This window comes from Arachis stenosperma, chromosome 4 (assembly GCF_014773155.1).
Source record: "Arachis stenosperma cultivar V10309 chromosome 4, arast.V10309.gnm1.PFL2, whole genome shotgun sequence".
NCBI classification, from domain to species: domain Eukaryota; kingdom Viridiplantae; phylum Streptophyta; class Magnoliopsida; order Fabales; family Fabaceae; genus Arachis; species Arachis stenosperma.
In genome coordinates this window covers 20698106-20712471 of record NC_080380.1, presented here as the reverse complement: position 1 = coordinate 20712471, position 14366 = coordinate 20698106, and the positions used below count along the sequence as shown (strand labels likewise).

General features: G+C 35.2%; 1 protein-coding gene across 1 annotated transcript; it reads right to left on the bottom strand.

Annotated features, from left to right (window-relative positions):
- Positions 1–12383: 12383 nt before the first annotated feature.
- LOC130974753 (uncharacterized) lies at positions 12384–13837 on the bottom strand. Its single transcript, XM_057899608.1, has 3 exons — positions 13571–13837; positions 13228–13444; positions 12384–12472 (listed from the first exon to the last, which is right to left on the bottom strand). Exons 1-3 carry the CDS (start codon positions 13835–13837, stop codon positions 12384–12386), a joined length of 573 nt encoding a protein of 190 aa, XP_057755591.1.
- Positions 13838–14366: the final 529 nt, after the last annotated feature.

The following is a 14366-nucleotide window of genomic DNA, read 5'->3' as shown; positions in this document are numbered from 1 at the left end:
ATACCACCAATGAATAAAGAAGATTACTATCTAAGGCTACTTTTGAACATTCAAAAGAGATGCATGAGTTTCAGTGATCCAAGAACAATTGATGGTGTAGTTTATAACTCCTTCAAAAATGCATGCTATGCACTAAGATTATTGTAGGATGACAGAAAATCCATTAATGTAATCTCTGAAACAGGAATATAGCGCTTAGTAACTTTTCTAAGGAGACTTATTATTTTATTAACATCAAACACATGAGTAAGTCAGAGTTTGTTTGGAAAAAGACTTGAAATTTTCTCTCTGATGACATACTATACGAACAAAAAAGATTACTGCAAATGAAAAGTAACTATTGTTTATTATGAAAATTTTTGCCATTGTAAAATTCAATTTAGGCTATAATTATAATAAGGTAAATTCTACCGAACCCTTTTTCAAAATAAAGGGTAAGTTACCCGGCTTTGTAGTAGTTAATCATGATTTTTCTTATCCATATATTGATGTTGGTGGTGATTATGATCAAGATTATAATAGTGGCAAAAAAATTGTAAATAGTATCTTTCACATTAAAAAATTGAGGGATAATAATGTTAGTGAATATAACTTTGTGTTTTTTCTCAAATCATCATCATCATTGTAACAGTTCAGACCACCCGCTAGCACGATATTGTCCGCTTTGGCACACAAGGCCTCACGGTTTTGCCTTTGACAATAGGAATGATAGTCGAAACTCCCTCACACTCACTCGTCAAAACGCATCTTGCTAGGGAGAGGTATCCATACCCTTATAAGGCATGCTTCGTTCCCCTCTCCAACTGATGTTGGACCTTACAATCCACCCCCTAAGGGAGCCCAACGCACTCGCTGGCACATCGATCCTGGCTCTGGCTCTGATACCACTGTAACAGTCGAGACCACCCGCTAGCATAATATTGTCCGCTTTGGCACACAAGGCCTCACGGTTTTGCCTTTGGCGATAGGGATGATAGCCGAAATCCCCCATCCCTGCCCCCACACTCACTCGTCGAAATGCGTCATGCTAGGAAGAGGTATCCACAGAATTATAAGGCATGCTTTGTTCCCCTCCCCAACCGATGTGGGACCTTACAATCATCGTCGTTATTGGATAATTATAAATATATTGGGAGGTACAACAATGATGCTTGTGAAAAGCGTTTGCTTCTCACGGATAATTAAGGATTCCTTTCAAGTTGTGTTTTTTAGAATGGGTTATAAATCAAACTACTATTAATGTAGATTTCTCATTGTTTTTTAGAGTGGGTTATAACTTATATTACATGAGGAATTAATTAAAGTATGTAAAAGAAACTTAATAAAAATAACGATGAGAAGAGAAAGAACATCTATTTGCATGAGACATGAGAAGGAAAAGACTTAAAAAATTGAAAAAAAATGGAGAAGATTTTTAAAAAAGTTATGCTTGAATTTTAATATATTTTTTGAATTTTTTATGTTATTGTTAATTGGTTAGATTACCAAAATTTAGATTAAATTAAGAATTAAAGTTAATTATAATAAATGAATCAATTTCATCTAATAATTATTAGACATGTATGATAAAAGGTAGCTTACTCTTTATTTTAAAAAAAAGTTGAATAATTCACCTTACAATAAATATTAGCCAAAGAACGTTAAGAGTGATTAAATATAAACAATAATACTATTTTTTTAGAATAAAATTATCATACAAATGTTTCAATTGTTTATTAGTGTTTACTTTAACATTTTTTCTTTCTTTGATAATATTTTAGAAATATAAAAAAATAAAATATATTTAAAATTATTACTCAAAATCTGGATTTTATATATTCATCCTCTTAATATATTGATTTAATGTTATAAATCATAGCTACTGCACCTAAGAAATCATAATCAAATTATACATTGAACACTTGTATTTGTATCGGCTATCTTGTATTTTTTTAATATTTTAATAATTTTGATATCTATATTAATCACAACACTAATTTTTAAAGGATATGTTTACCAATGAAGTGTTTTTTAAACAAAAAATAATATATGCTATTAGAGATAATATGAGTGGACTTTTCTTCTTATATGGTTAAAATAGGTGGTTATGAAAAAAAATACTTATGGTCAATTTTATCATACTCAATTAGATCTAAATGAGGTATAATTTTAAATGTTGCTTCGAGTGGAATTGATGCTCTTCTATTGCCTAATGGAAGAACTGTACATTCAAGGTTCTTTTGACCATAAATGAAGATTTTTTTTGCAACATTAAGTAGGAAACTCATCTTACAAGGTTAATAACTAAGGCTAAATTATTCATATAGGATGAAGCTCTAATGATAAGTAAGTATTGTTACGAAACTTTAGACAAATGCCTTAGAGACATTTTGAGGTGCTCAAATTTGTATAATGCTCATTTGTCATTTGGAGGTAAAGTTGTTGTCCTAAAAAAAAAAAACTTAGACAAATTTTATCCGTGATTCCTAAAAGCTCAAGGCAGAATATAATTTAGTCTTCTATTAGTTCTTCATATTTATGGCATAGCTGTAAGATTCTAAAGTTTACAGAAAACATGAGATTGTTACTAGGTGAAAACAATAACATACAAGAACTCAAAAATTTTAGAGTGGTTACTCAAAATTGGTGATGATTTGATTGGTGATACAACAGATAGTGAATCCATCATTCAAATACCACCTGATATTTTGGTTAAGAACTCTAAGAAAGTTTTAGATGACCTCATTGATTTTATGTAACTAGATATGTTATCCAATTTATCCGTTAAAAATTAATTCAAGGATAGAGCAATTATTGCAATAACTCTGGATTATATCACTGATGTCAACAACAAGACGATTACAGGGTTAACTGGAAGAAAGAGTTTACTTAAGTTCTGACTCTTTGTGTGCTGAGGAGGAAAATATGAAATTTGAGTTAGATGCCTTCTCACCAGAGATTCTAAATGGAATAAATTATTCAGGTCTACCACCACACAAATTGATCATGAAGGAGGGTGCTCTATTATGTTGCTGTAGAATATAGACCAAACTAATGGTTTGTGCAATGAAATGAGAATGCAAGTCAGAAGAATGGAAAATCATGTGATAGAAGCAATGCTTTAACCGGTAATAAAATTGGAAGTATTGTTCTTCTCCCAAAACTGAATCTTATTCCAAATAACGAAACATTACTGGTCAGATTTTAAAGAAGACAATTTTCAATTATTATGTCATTTGTAATGACAATAAATAAGCCTCAATGACAAACTCTATAAAAAATTAGAATATACCTTCCTAGACCAGTTTTTACCCATGATCAATTGTATATTGCCTTATCAAGAGTAAAGAGTAAAGATGATCTACGAGTGCTATTGCAAGATCACAAACACTTGGAAGATAACTATACGATGAATATGGTATATAGAGAAGTTTTTGAGAGCTTATAATAAAAAAGTAATTTTTAAATCTCTTAATTAAATATATCAAAATTTATTACTGTCAATTAAAAAAATTGACAAGTTCTAGGTACTAATTGATAATATATTCTTATTCCACATTTATAGCTTGAGGATATTAAAATTATCATAAAAATCTGTATTATTTTATTCTTTTGGTAAATTATTTTAAAATTATACTAATAATATAATTTTATATACTAATATTGATATAATGTTATTTTAAGTATATATTTTGCAGACATCAAAGGGAGGTGTTGAGTTTTTTTAGTGATTTTAAATTATTTATTGTTTATTAGAGAAATTTGTGTATTAGAATTTTCTAATAATTTATTATTATTTATTTTGAGTTGATTTTGATATGTTCTTACTTCACAATAAAATAACATACAAATATTTGTTGGTGGATTTAAGTATTACTAGGTTATTTAATTTGACATTGAGTATATATGTCTGGTTTATTAAAAAAAGTATATTAACAAAAATGATTAATAACTACATTAGAGTTGATACACTTAACATCAGATTAAAAAAAAATGAACAACGCATAACATATTACTTTTTATTAATCAAATTATTACAATTCAAATTAATTTTAATAATTTCAAATTATAATTTCAACTTTATTACGGACATGATACGGGTTATTACATTTATTTAATATATATATATATATATATATATATATATATATATATATATATATAACATTTTTTATGATAAATATCAGAAATGTAAAAAAAATGTTTTGGATGGCTAACACAACCCAATAACTAGGAAAGACCCACCAAGGATAAAACATATTGAACTAACTTTTGGCCCAAATTATTGAACTCTTCTAAAAATGCAGAGACTTAAGATAAATTATCATACTCTTATTCTATTATTTTTGCCTTTTGATTTTTTTTTTATACTATTGCTCTTTTTTTTTCCATTCTAGAAGTTGTGAGACATCACCCAAAAATATAGTTCTATTATAAGATTCTTTATAAATTTTATAGTTTTGAACAGATTTGTTGAGTTGTCTATTTTTTCCATTTTGTATATATACTAAAATTGTATCTACTATTAGTAGAAAAATATACATATTATTCTCTCTCTTCTTCTTTTGCCTTACTGTCAAAAGTTTGTTATGGTATCAGAGTTTTTTGAGCTTTGTTAATATCTAACAATGGAAAAAATCTCTGATCTTAATTGTAAAATCCAGTTATTTAATAAATAATTAACTCATAAATTAAAATTTATTCTAGAAAATAAAAATATGATTTTTATGGTTTAATTTAATAGAAAAAAAATTAAAACGAGAAATTTGACACTAATTTTAAAGAATTTAGCTCAAGATTAAGCTGAACAGGCTAAATAGGTCGAACTGGATCCAAACCGAGCCCGTAGGCCTCACCCACTCACTTAATAAAGTGAGTTCAGATCTTCTCTCTCCCTTCTTGCATGCTGAACACGCTCCAAGGGCAGCCGAGAAGGAAGAACACCTTCCAAAATTCCCAAACCCTCACTCAATCTTCAATCCTTGATAACTTTTGATCTAGAGCTCCGATTGCCGCACAGTTTGCGGTCACGCGATTGCGTCGCCGAACTTTACAAAGCTCACAACTTTATTCAGGAGGTAAGCCACGAATCTCTTCCAGTTTTCTCAGCTTTGATTTTGAAATTATTGGATTAAAGTGTTGAGATTTTGGGCTCTTTGATATTATAGGATCCAATTAGCTTGAAGGGGAAGCTTAATCTTGCCTCTTTGATCCTTGGGTATGGTAAGATCCTTAACCTAAGTGAAACACTTAAGATCTTATGATTAGTGATTGAGTTTGTATGTATGGGTGTATGTTATGTGTATTAGGAAGTGTGTGTATATATATATATATGTTAGAGCTTAGATAAGGTCTTGGAAAGCTTGGAGTGGGCTGGTGGTGCTAAAAATCTGACCTTGGAGGTGTTGGAGTCTTGAAAATTAAGGAAGAGTGAAATTGGAGGTGTTCTGGGTTGAGCGGAGAATCGACCAAGGTATGATTTCGGTTTTCTGTATCTAAAATGTAATATAATGTGAAAACTTAGGCTAGTGACCCATAGGATAAGATTGAATTAAATTTAGTTGTTGGAATTGTTGTATAATGATGTATGATGATTTGATGATTTTGGTTGTTTTGATGAATTGTGATGTTGATGTTGATAATATGGTGTTGAAGGTTGAGATTGTGATTGATCATGATGATTATTGGCAATATAATGATGACGGGTGATTGTGTTGGTTGAAAAATGTGTTAGTGTGAAATATTTGATAATTGAGGTGGAGGAAGGTATAATGTGAATAGAAATTGGTGTAAAAGGGTGATTTGTGGTACCAAAGGTATGTTATGAAGTATATTGGAGCTTAGTGTGGTTTAGGTTTGGTTTTAGCTGAAATTTTGGTAAGTTGAGAATTTAGTGAACTTTTGTAAAAATGAATTTTTGATGAACTTCAATGGATCATATCTTGAGCTACCGTTTTTGAATTTTAATGCATTTTTATATTAAATGAAAAATAATTTAACAAGCTTTAAAATAGTTTAAATTTTGTGGAAATCTAAATTCTGTAGAAAAAGATATGATCATTGAAAGTTGGTGTCTGAAATTTGAATTCTGTAAATGCTACAGAATTTGTGATTTCTGGTTTGTGTGCGCATGCACAGCCTTGTGCGCACGCACACACGGGGATATGGCTACTGCTGGGAGCATTAGCACGCTCTGTGCGCACACACAACCAACGAAGTTTTGCAAGCTGTGCGCAAGCACACATTGGGAGGTGTGTTCTGTTGAGGGCGTTTGCACGCCTTGTGCGAGAGAACAGAATTGGAAAATTTTACTCCTGTGCATACGCACACATCTTGAAAATCCTTCTGGGCATGCACACGCACACCCCTGTGCGTATGCATACTACTTTGTTTTCTTATAAAAACCTTGTTTTTAAATGTTTCACCTTCCCGGCAAGCTTGTAATCTTCCGTGACCCTGATTTTAGCAAGTATGACTTTTGTGTTTTTATAATTGAATTTCAAACTTCTAGGCCTCCATTTTCATCCTTTTAGTCTTAAATCCTTATAGTATGCCTAGAAATGAGAAGGTGCTAGGAATGGTGGTAGCTTGAGGGTGGTGTAAGGGGAGAGTTAATGATGAATTATGATTAATGATGATTGTATAAGTTGCTGAGGGTGATGATGGAAGTGCGGTGTATACCGTGAGCCGAAGGGATATATTTAATAATGTTTATTGGCTGGTTATGGGTTATGTTATGAGCCGGATGGCTATGATAAATATTGATTTATGGCTGAAAATAAAAATATGAATTTGAATGATTGTTTTATCTCGAGCTCTCTTTCTCGAAAGTGCGACCCCAGAGAGATGAAGGAAGGTGATAATCTCATTCTTTGTTCCTCCTGGTATTGTAAAATTGCTTCTAGCGAGATGGTGGGAAGCTAGGATCCCCGCCTTAGTTCCTCCTGGACATATGAGAATGCACCTCCTGGGTGGACGCAAGGGTGTGGTTTTGCCCCCACTTGCTCCAGGTTGGTTAGTATAGAGGCTCCCCGGTGGACGCAAGGGTTGTGGTTTCTCCCCACTTGCCCCAGGTTATGATGAGTGATGTATGAAAAGTGGATTATACGATGTATAATTGATGATATGGTCATAATGAATGATTATGGAATGTGTATGAATGAATGTGAAATGATTATCTGAGATACAATTTTTCTTGGATGAAAGCAGTGACTAGCCATCACGTGCTTCAGGTCGAGACTCGATACTCTGCTGACCCTATGTCGTAAGTGTGGCTGGACACTGTGAAAGTTCCGGATAAGCTCGCCCCCGTGGATAAATACCAATGTGGGTGTTGTTTGATTTTGATTATGATTATGATTATGTTTATGAGTGAGAATAACTCAAATTGGGGATGCGCAACAGAGGAACAGTCCAATCGTTAGCTACCAGAACTTGTCGGGTTGGCTTTATAATCGACAGATGAGACTCATCATCCACTAGGATAGGCATGCATCATATACATCTATATGTCTTATTTGGATTGCCTAAGTGATTGCACAACTAAATGCTACTTGATTAACTGCTATATTTGAATCCTATTTGTGATTTCTCTATTTGTAATAATTGTGGTTGTTGCATTTGGTTCCGTTGGTGGTTGGGAGGTTCGGAGGAGTTGGAAAGTGAAGTCTTGGATAGCTCTGAAGACCCTTAACTAGTTGCCTATTTTAATTTCATGGTTTAGTTATGTTTTAAGCTTTAATTATCTTTTGAAAGTTCTAGGATTGCCTTTGGCTTTCCCAAGATATTATATGTTAGATATGTGGGCATTGTTACCATGCTGAGAACCTCCGGTTCTCATCCATGCGGATTTTGTGGTTTTCAGATGCAGGACATGAGGTTCCTCGCTGAGGCATGCTGGAAGCTTCTGATGTTGCGAAGATCTTTATCTTTTGGGTTTATTTTGGTTATTTGTATTTGCTTAGATACTTATTATCTCCACCTATTATATATATGCTATGTTAATTCCTCTTAGAAGTGATTTTGGAGACTCAGGTTTCGTAACTCTGTATTTTGGGTTTTCTTTTGGGTTTTCCTATATATCTATATATGTATAACTATGTGCTTGGATTGGTTTATCTTCGCGAGCCAAGTCTTGAGTTTTGTTACATGTGTTTTGGAACTCTTAGTATATAAATTCGTTAGCTTGCTCTATCTTGCTCACATTACCATGCATGGAGTGTTGCACTTTTCAATTTAACGATTTTGCGTTATCCTTTTCTTCAAAGGCTCCTAGCTATAATCCCTTTTCACTATATTATATATTAAATTTTATTTTTTGAGGTCGTAGCACCTCGCCACCTCTGTTTTTCATCCTAGGTATAAAGCTCTGTTGGTAGGGTGTTACATTAATAATCAAGCCCTCTTTTTTCAATTTCTTCTCCCATAGAAGATAGTTCTTTCAACCTTTCTCTAGATACATTCAACTCATACTACACTCACCTAAGTGAGAATCCCACCTTAGTTCTTATCAGCCTTGTCCTTACTGACCGTAATTATCATTCTTGGTCACGTTCTTTCTCCATAACAGTTATCTCCAAGAACAACCATAATTTTCTTATTGGAACCATTTCATCCCCTTCCTCAGATTACCCTCTTTTTTCAATGTGGAAACGTTGCAATAACCTTGTTCTGTCTTGACTTTTTCACTCTTTGTCACCATCTAAAACACAGAGTGTTATTTACCTCAACATTGCCATATCAATTTGGCAAGAACTTCATGACTATTTTCACAGTCTGATTTGTTACAAATTGCTGAGTTGCAGGAAGAAATTTTTGTCTGAAATAACGTGTTATCTCTGTCACAGAATTTCATACATCACTGAAAATTTTATGCAAAAAGTTAGAACATTCTCGTCCCCTCACTGTGTGCCTCTGGCCAGGAAAGCTAACTTCATCGATCCCAAGACTTTGTCATTCGATTCTTGAAGGGTCTGGATGAAAGGTTTGTCGTTGTCCGTTCTCAAATCCTTCTTCTCAATCCCCTGTCGCCAGTCATGAAGGTATTCACCCTTGTTATACAACATGAACGACAACTCTAGTTAACCATCGAGATTCTCGACAAACCAAAAATCGTTGCCACTGCCACTGATACTCGTCGTTCCTATGGTCGTGGCAGAGGAGGCCAAACCGTTAGCGCTGGGAATGGTGGTTCATCGATGAAGATCTATACCTACTGTGACCAAACGGGTCACATCATGGATGTATGCTACGAAAAGCATGGGTACCCACCCGGCCACCCCCGATTTCTGGGACACCTGTGGTTTCATGATTGTGTGTCTCCATCTAGCAGCATCACCATTTACAGCATCTGTTCTTCCCTCTCCTGCCCTAGTTGATTATTATTCATCTAACCTTCTTATTACCTTATTGGATTTCTTATAACTTATAATATTTATATAAAAAATTTCTATTAATTAATTTATAACTGATTTTTAAACATCGGGTTAAGATTGATCTAAACCAACTCAATATGTATACGACTCACCTAGCCAACTATGAAACAACTTATTAGAAACACAAGACAGCCAATATAAAATGTCACAAAATCCCCTACTCTTTGGGGATGTCCTCAGCACCAAGAAACCTGTACTAGGGTGTATGTTTGACTCGTTCAGATGCGTTCTGCTTTTTGAACAGGGTTCTATGGTCGGTCCGCGACATCTTGTAATACTTACCAATGAGGCCCTATCGATTAGTATTATACAAATGAAATCTTCAAATCGTTCTGAAAAAATTGAAACCCTTCCTATTGGATGGCCGTGATACTGTCAACTCGTGCCATATGGTGTTGAGTTAAGTCCTGCAACAAGCGCAATCCTCGTGCTTAGTTGCCAACATGAGGTTTGGAACTCTGAGCATACTGCTAGTGATAAGCCAAAGGAAGGTGAGGATGGCGTCAAATTATCATGCCCCTTATGCCCTGGGCAACTAATGAGCGGATAATTTATACGCTTTTTGGCATTGTTTTTACATAGTTTTTAGTATAATTTAGTTAGTTTTTAGTATATTTTTATTAGTTTTTAAGCAAAATTCACATTTCTGCACTTTACTATGATTTTGTGTGTCTTTCTGTGATTTCAGGTATTTTCTGGCTGAAATTGAGGGACCTGAGCAAAAATTTAATTCAGAGGCTGACAAAGGACTGCTGATGCTGTTGGATTCTGACCTCCCTGCACTCGAAATGGAATTTTTGAAGCTACAGAAGTCCAAATGGCGCGCTCTTAATTGCGTTGGAAAGTCGACATCCAGGGCTTTCCAAAAATATATAATAGTCCATACTTTGTTCGAGTTTAGATAATGCAAACTGGCGTTTAACACCAGCTTTCTGCCCTATTCTAGCGTTAAACGCCAAAAACAAGTTGCAAAGCAGAGTCAAACGCCAGAAACAAGTTACAAACTGGCGTTTAACTCCAAGGAAGACCTCTACACATGAAAGCTTCAATGCTCAGCCCAAGCACACACCAAGTGGACCCGGAAGTGGATTTCTGCATCATTTACTTGTTTCTGTAACCTTAGTAACTAGTTTAGTATAAATAGAACTTTTTACTATTGTATTAGACATCTTTTGATCATCTTTTGATATCTTGATCACGTTTTAGGGGCTAGCCTCATGGCCATGCTTGGTCCTTTATCACTTATGTATTTTCAATGGTGGAGTTTCTACACACCATAGATTAAGGGTGTGGAGCTCTGCTGTTCCTCGAGTATTAATGCAATTACTACTATTTTCTATTCAATTCATGCTTATTCTCTTTCTAAGATATTCATTCGCACTTCAACCAGATGAATATGATGATCCGTGACACTCATCACCATTCTCACTTATGAGTGCGTGACTGACAAACATTTCCGTTCTACCTGCAAAAGCTAGAGTGTGTATCACTTGGATTCCTGGTCCACGACGCATGGTTGCCTCTCCTGACAACAGAGCCTTCTATTCCGTGAGATCAGAGTCTTTGTGGTATAAGCTAGAATCAATTGGCAGCATTCTTGAGATCCGAAAAGTCTAAATCTTGTCTGTGGTATTCCGAGTAGGATCTGGGATGGGATGACTGTGACGAGCTTCAAACTCACGACTGTAGGGCGTAGTGACAGACGCACAATGATAGTAAATCCTATTCCTACACGATCGAGAACCAACAGCTGATTAGCCATGCGGGAAACTGTAGAGGACCTTTTTCACTGAGAGGATGGGAAGTAGCCATTGACAACGGTGATGCCCTACATACAGCTTGCCATAGAAAGGAGTATGAAGAATTGGATGAAGGCAGTAGAAAAGCAGATATTCAAGAAGAATAAAGCATCTCCATACACTTTTCTGAAATTCCTACCAATGATTTACATAAGTATCTCTATCTTTATTTTCTGTTTATTTATCTTTTAATTATTAAAACTCCATAACCATTTGAATCCGCCTGACTGAGATTTACAAGGTGACCATAGCTTGCTTCAAGCCGACAATCTCTGTGGGATCGACCCTTACTCACGTAAGGTTTATTACTTGGACGACCCAGTGCACTTGCTGGTTAGTTGTGCGAAGTTGTGAAAAAGAGTGATATTATAATGTGCGTACCAAGTTGTTGGCGCCATTGAGATCACAATTTCGTGCACCAGCAACACACGTGCTATAATGGCCGGGACAAAGGATCGCGATCCCGCAAGGGTGAGCTAACTTCAAAAACCCATCCTCAGTTCGGATTGTAGAAGCAAAGATATCCACGGGGCAGTTTATCCTAATAAGATATTCACGACCAAGAAGTACTGAAGAGAAAAGGGCATCATAGTGGATCGGGCCTTGTCTTGGCCCAATCTTGCACTCACTCCTTCTCAGCACAACACACATGGCATTCTTGAGATAGGCCGAGGCACATCAGCATTTACAGATGATACTAAGGATAATACTCCCTCTCAAACTGAGCTTCTTCCTAGCCCAAGTTTGGATATTCATATACTTTATTCTTCCTTTACTTTACTATTTTAAATCATATATCTTCTTATATAATATTTTCTGGTACTTAAATATTTGATTCTGGTGCAACTGATAATATTTTCTCTTATTTTTTTCTTTATACCTCTTATTCAAAAATCAATCCAATTATTATTCATATGCCAAATGGTTCTCAAGCTATTGCAAATTATAACGGTGTCGCAAAAGTTTCTTCTTTTTTAATTCTTTCTAACGTCTTTACTTACCTCAATTCCATTTCAACTTGATTTTCATTTCTAAGGTTACAACCATGCAAAATTGTGAGCTTACGTTTTAAAATTTTCATGTACCTTACAGGAATCTAACAACTTGAGGATGATTGGTTTGGGTAGAATGAGAGAAGATTGTACATTTTTAAGAAGGTTCTTGACATCAATCATCCGCCATCCTCATCCTTCATCAATTCCACACGCACTACTCCTATCACCCAATCCAACTTATGACATTTTTGCTTGGGACATCTTTCTGGACATAGGATTAATATTTGAAATAAACAATTTTCTTTTATCTCTTCACACCATGAAAAACCTTGTGATGTATATCATTTTTCAAAGCAAAGAAAGCTTTTTTTTTTCTCAAAGCTTTATCAAAGCTAATGATATTTTTAAGTTATTATATTTTGATATTTGGGATCCTTTCAGACAAAATTCTATTCATAATTATAAATATTTTTTAACCATTGTTGATTATTTTAGTAGATTTACTTGGGTTGTTTTATTGAGAACCAAAAATGAGATTTCACAACATATTAAAATTTTTATTGTATTAATAGAAACTCACTTTAATTTAAAGTCAAATTTATTTATTTCGATAATAGACCTGAATTTCTTCTATCTGATTTTTTTCTGCTAAAGGACATCAATGTAGTTGCGTTGAGATCCCTCAAAAGATGGAATAGTAGAGCAGAAACATCAACATTTTTTAAATATTGCACGTGCATTCATTTTTCAATCAAATGTTCCTCTTAGTTTTTGGTCATATGCCATCAATCATGTTGTATATTGATAAATAGAGTCATATCTTCCATGGTTGATTTTAAAACCCTTTTTAAAATTTTAGGGTTAAGTATAGTTTTGGTCCCAAAGGTTTCCAGCCAGAATCGAAATCGTCCCTCATCTAATTTCCGATTTAGAATCATCATTAATGTTTTTTTCGTATTAAAATCGTCTTTTTTATTTTTTTTTGGACAAAAATACCCTCACCACTACCAACACAATTACCTCCACCACCACCACCACCAACACCAACACTACTGCCACAACCTCCACCAACACCACCAACACCACCACTAACACCACCACCAACGCCGCTGCCGTTTCCCTCCACCCTTTCCCCTTCCTCCTCCCCCTCCCCGTCTTCCCTTCCCCACCCCACCCCACCCCGCGTCCCCTCCCCCTCCCCGTCTCCCCTTCTCCCACCCCTCACCTCCACCTCCACCTCCACCAGAGAAGTAGAAACATAAAGCAGAAAAGTAACAAAACCAACACAAATTTAACACAAGCAGAAACAGAAAGCAACAAATCAATAAATCCAACACAAAGCCAAATCAGAAATTCAAAGCACAAAGAAGTAGATGCAGAAGGCGAAGAGCGACGGTAGCTGGGTAGATCGGCCGTGGCAGGAGCATGCATGAACGGTGGCGACACACTCCACGGCTGGGTAGATCGGCAGCTCAGGCTCCCCTTCCCGGCGACGCACTCCACGGTGGCGGCAGAAAGATACATGAAGGGAAGGCGGTGACGTCTTCCTCTGGTCGTGGTTCCGGCGGTGGCTCGTGGGCGGATCAGCGATGGTGGCGGCGGCTATGGACTCTTCCCCTCCCTCTCGCATTTCCTTTCCCCCCACCCCCACCCCAACGTGTTTCCTTCCCCCCACCCCCAACGCGTTTCCTTTGCCCCCTCCCCCAGAACGTGTTTTTTTTTTATTTTTTAAAAATTTTATTTTTTTATTAAAATAGGGGTAGTAAGGAATTAAATTAAAATTTTTATTTAAAAGGACGATTTTAATACGAAAAAACGTTAAGGATGATTCTAAATAAAAAATTAGATGAGAGACGGTTTCAATTCTGGCTGAAAACCTTTGGGACTAAAACCATACTTAACCTAAAATTTTATTCAAAAAACCACCCCTTTATCATGATTTAAAGATTTTTGGTTGTTTATGCTATGCTTCAACTCTTCTAGTTTATCGTTCCAAATTTGATCCTTGTGCAAACAAAGCTGTTTGTCTTAGTTATTAACAAGGATAAAGGGTACATTGTTTACACTTTACATGACAAAAAAATTTATTGTGTCCAGAAATGTCATCTTTCATGAATTGTTCTTCTCATTGGCCAAACATCAACAACCCATTCCATCCT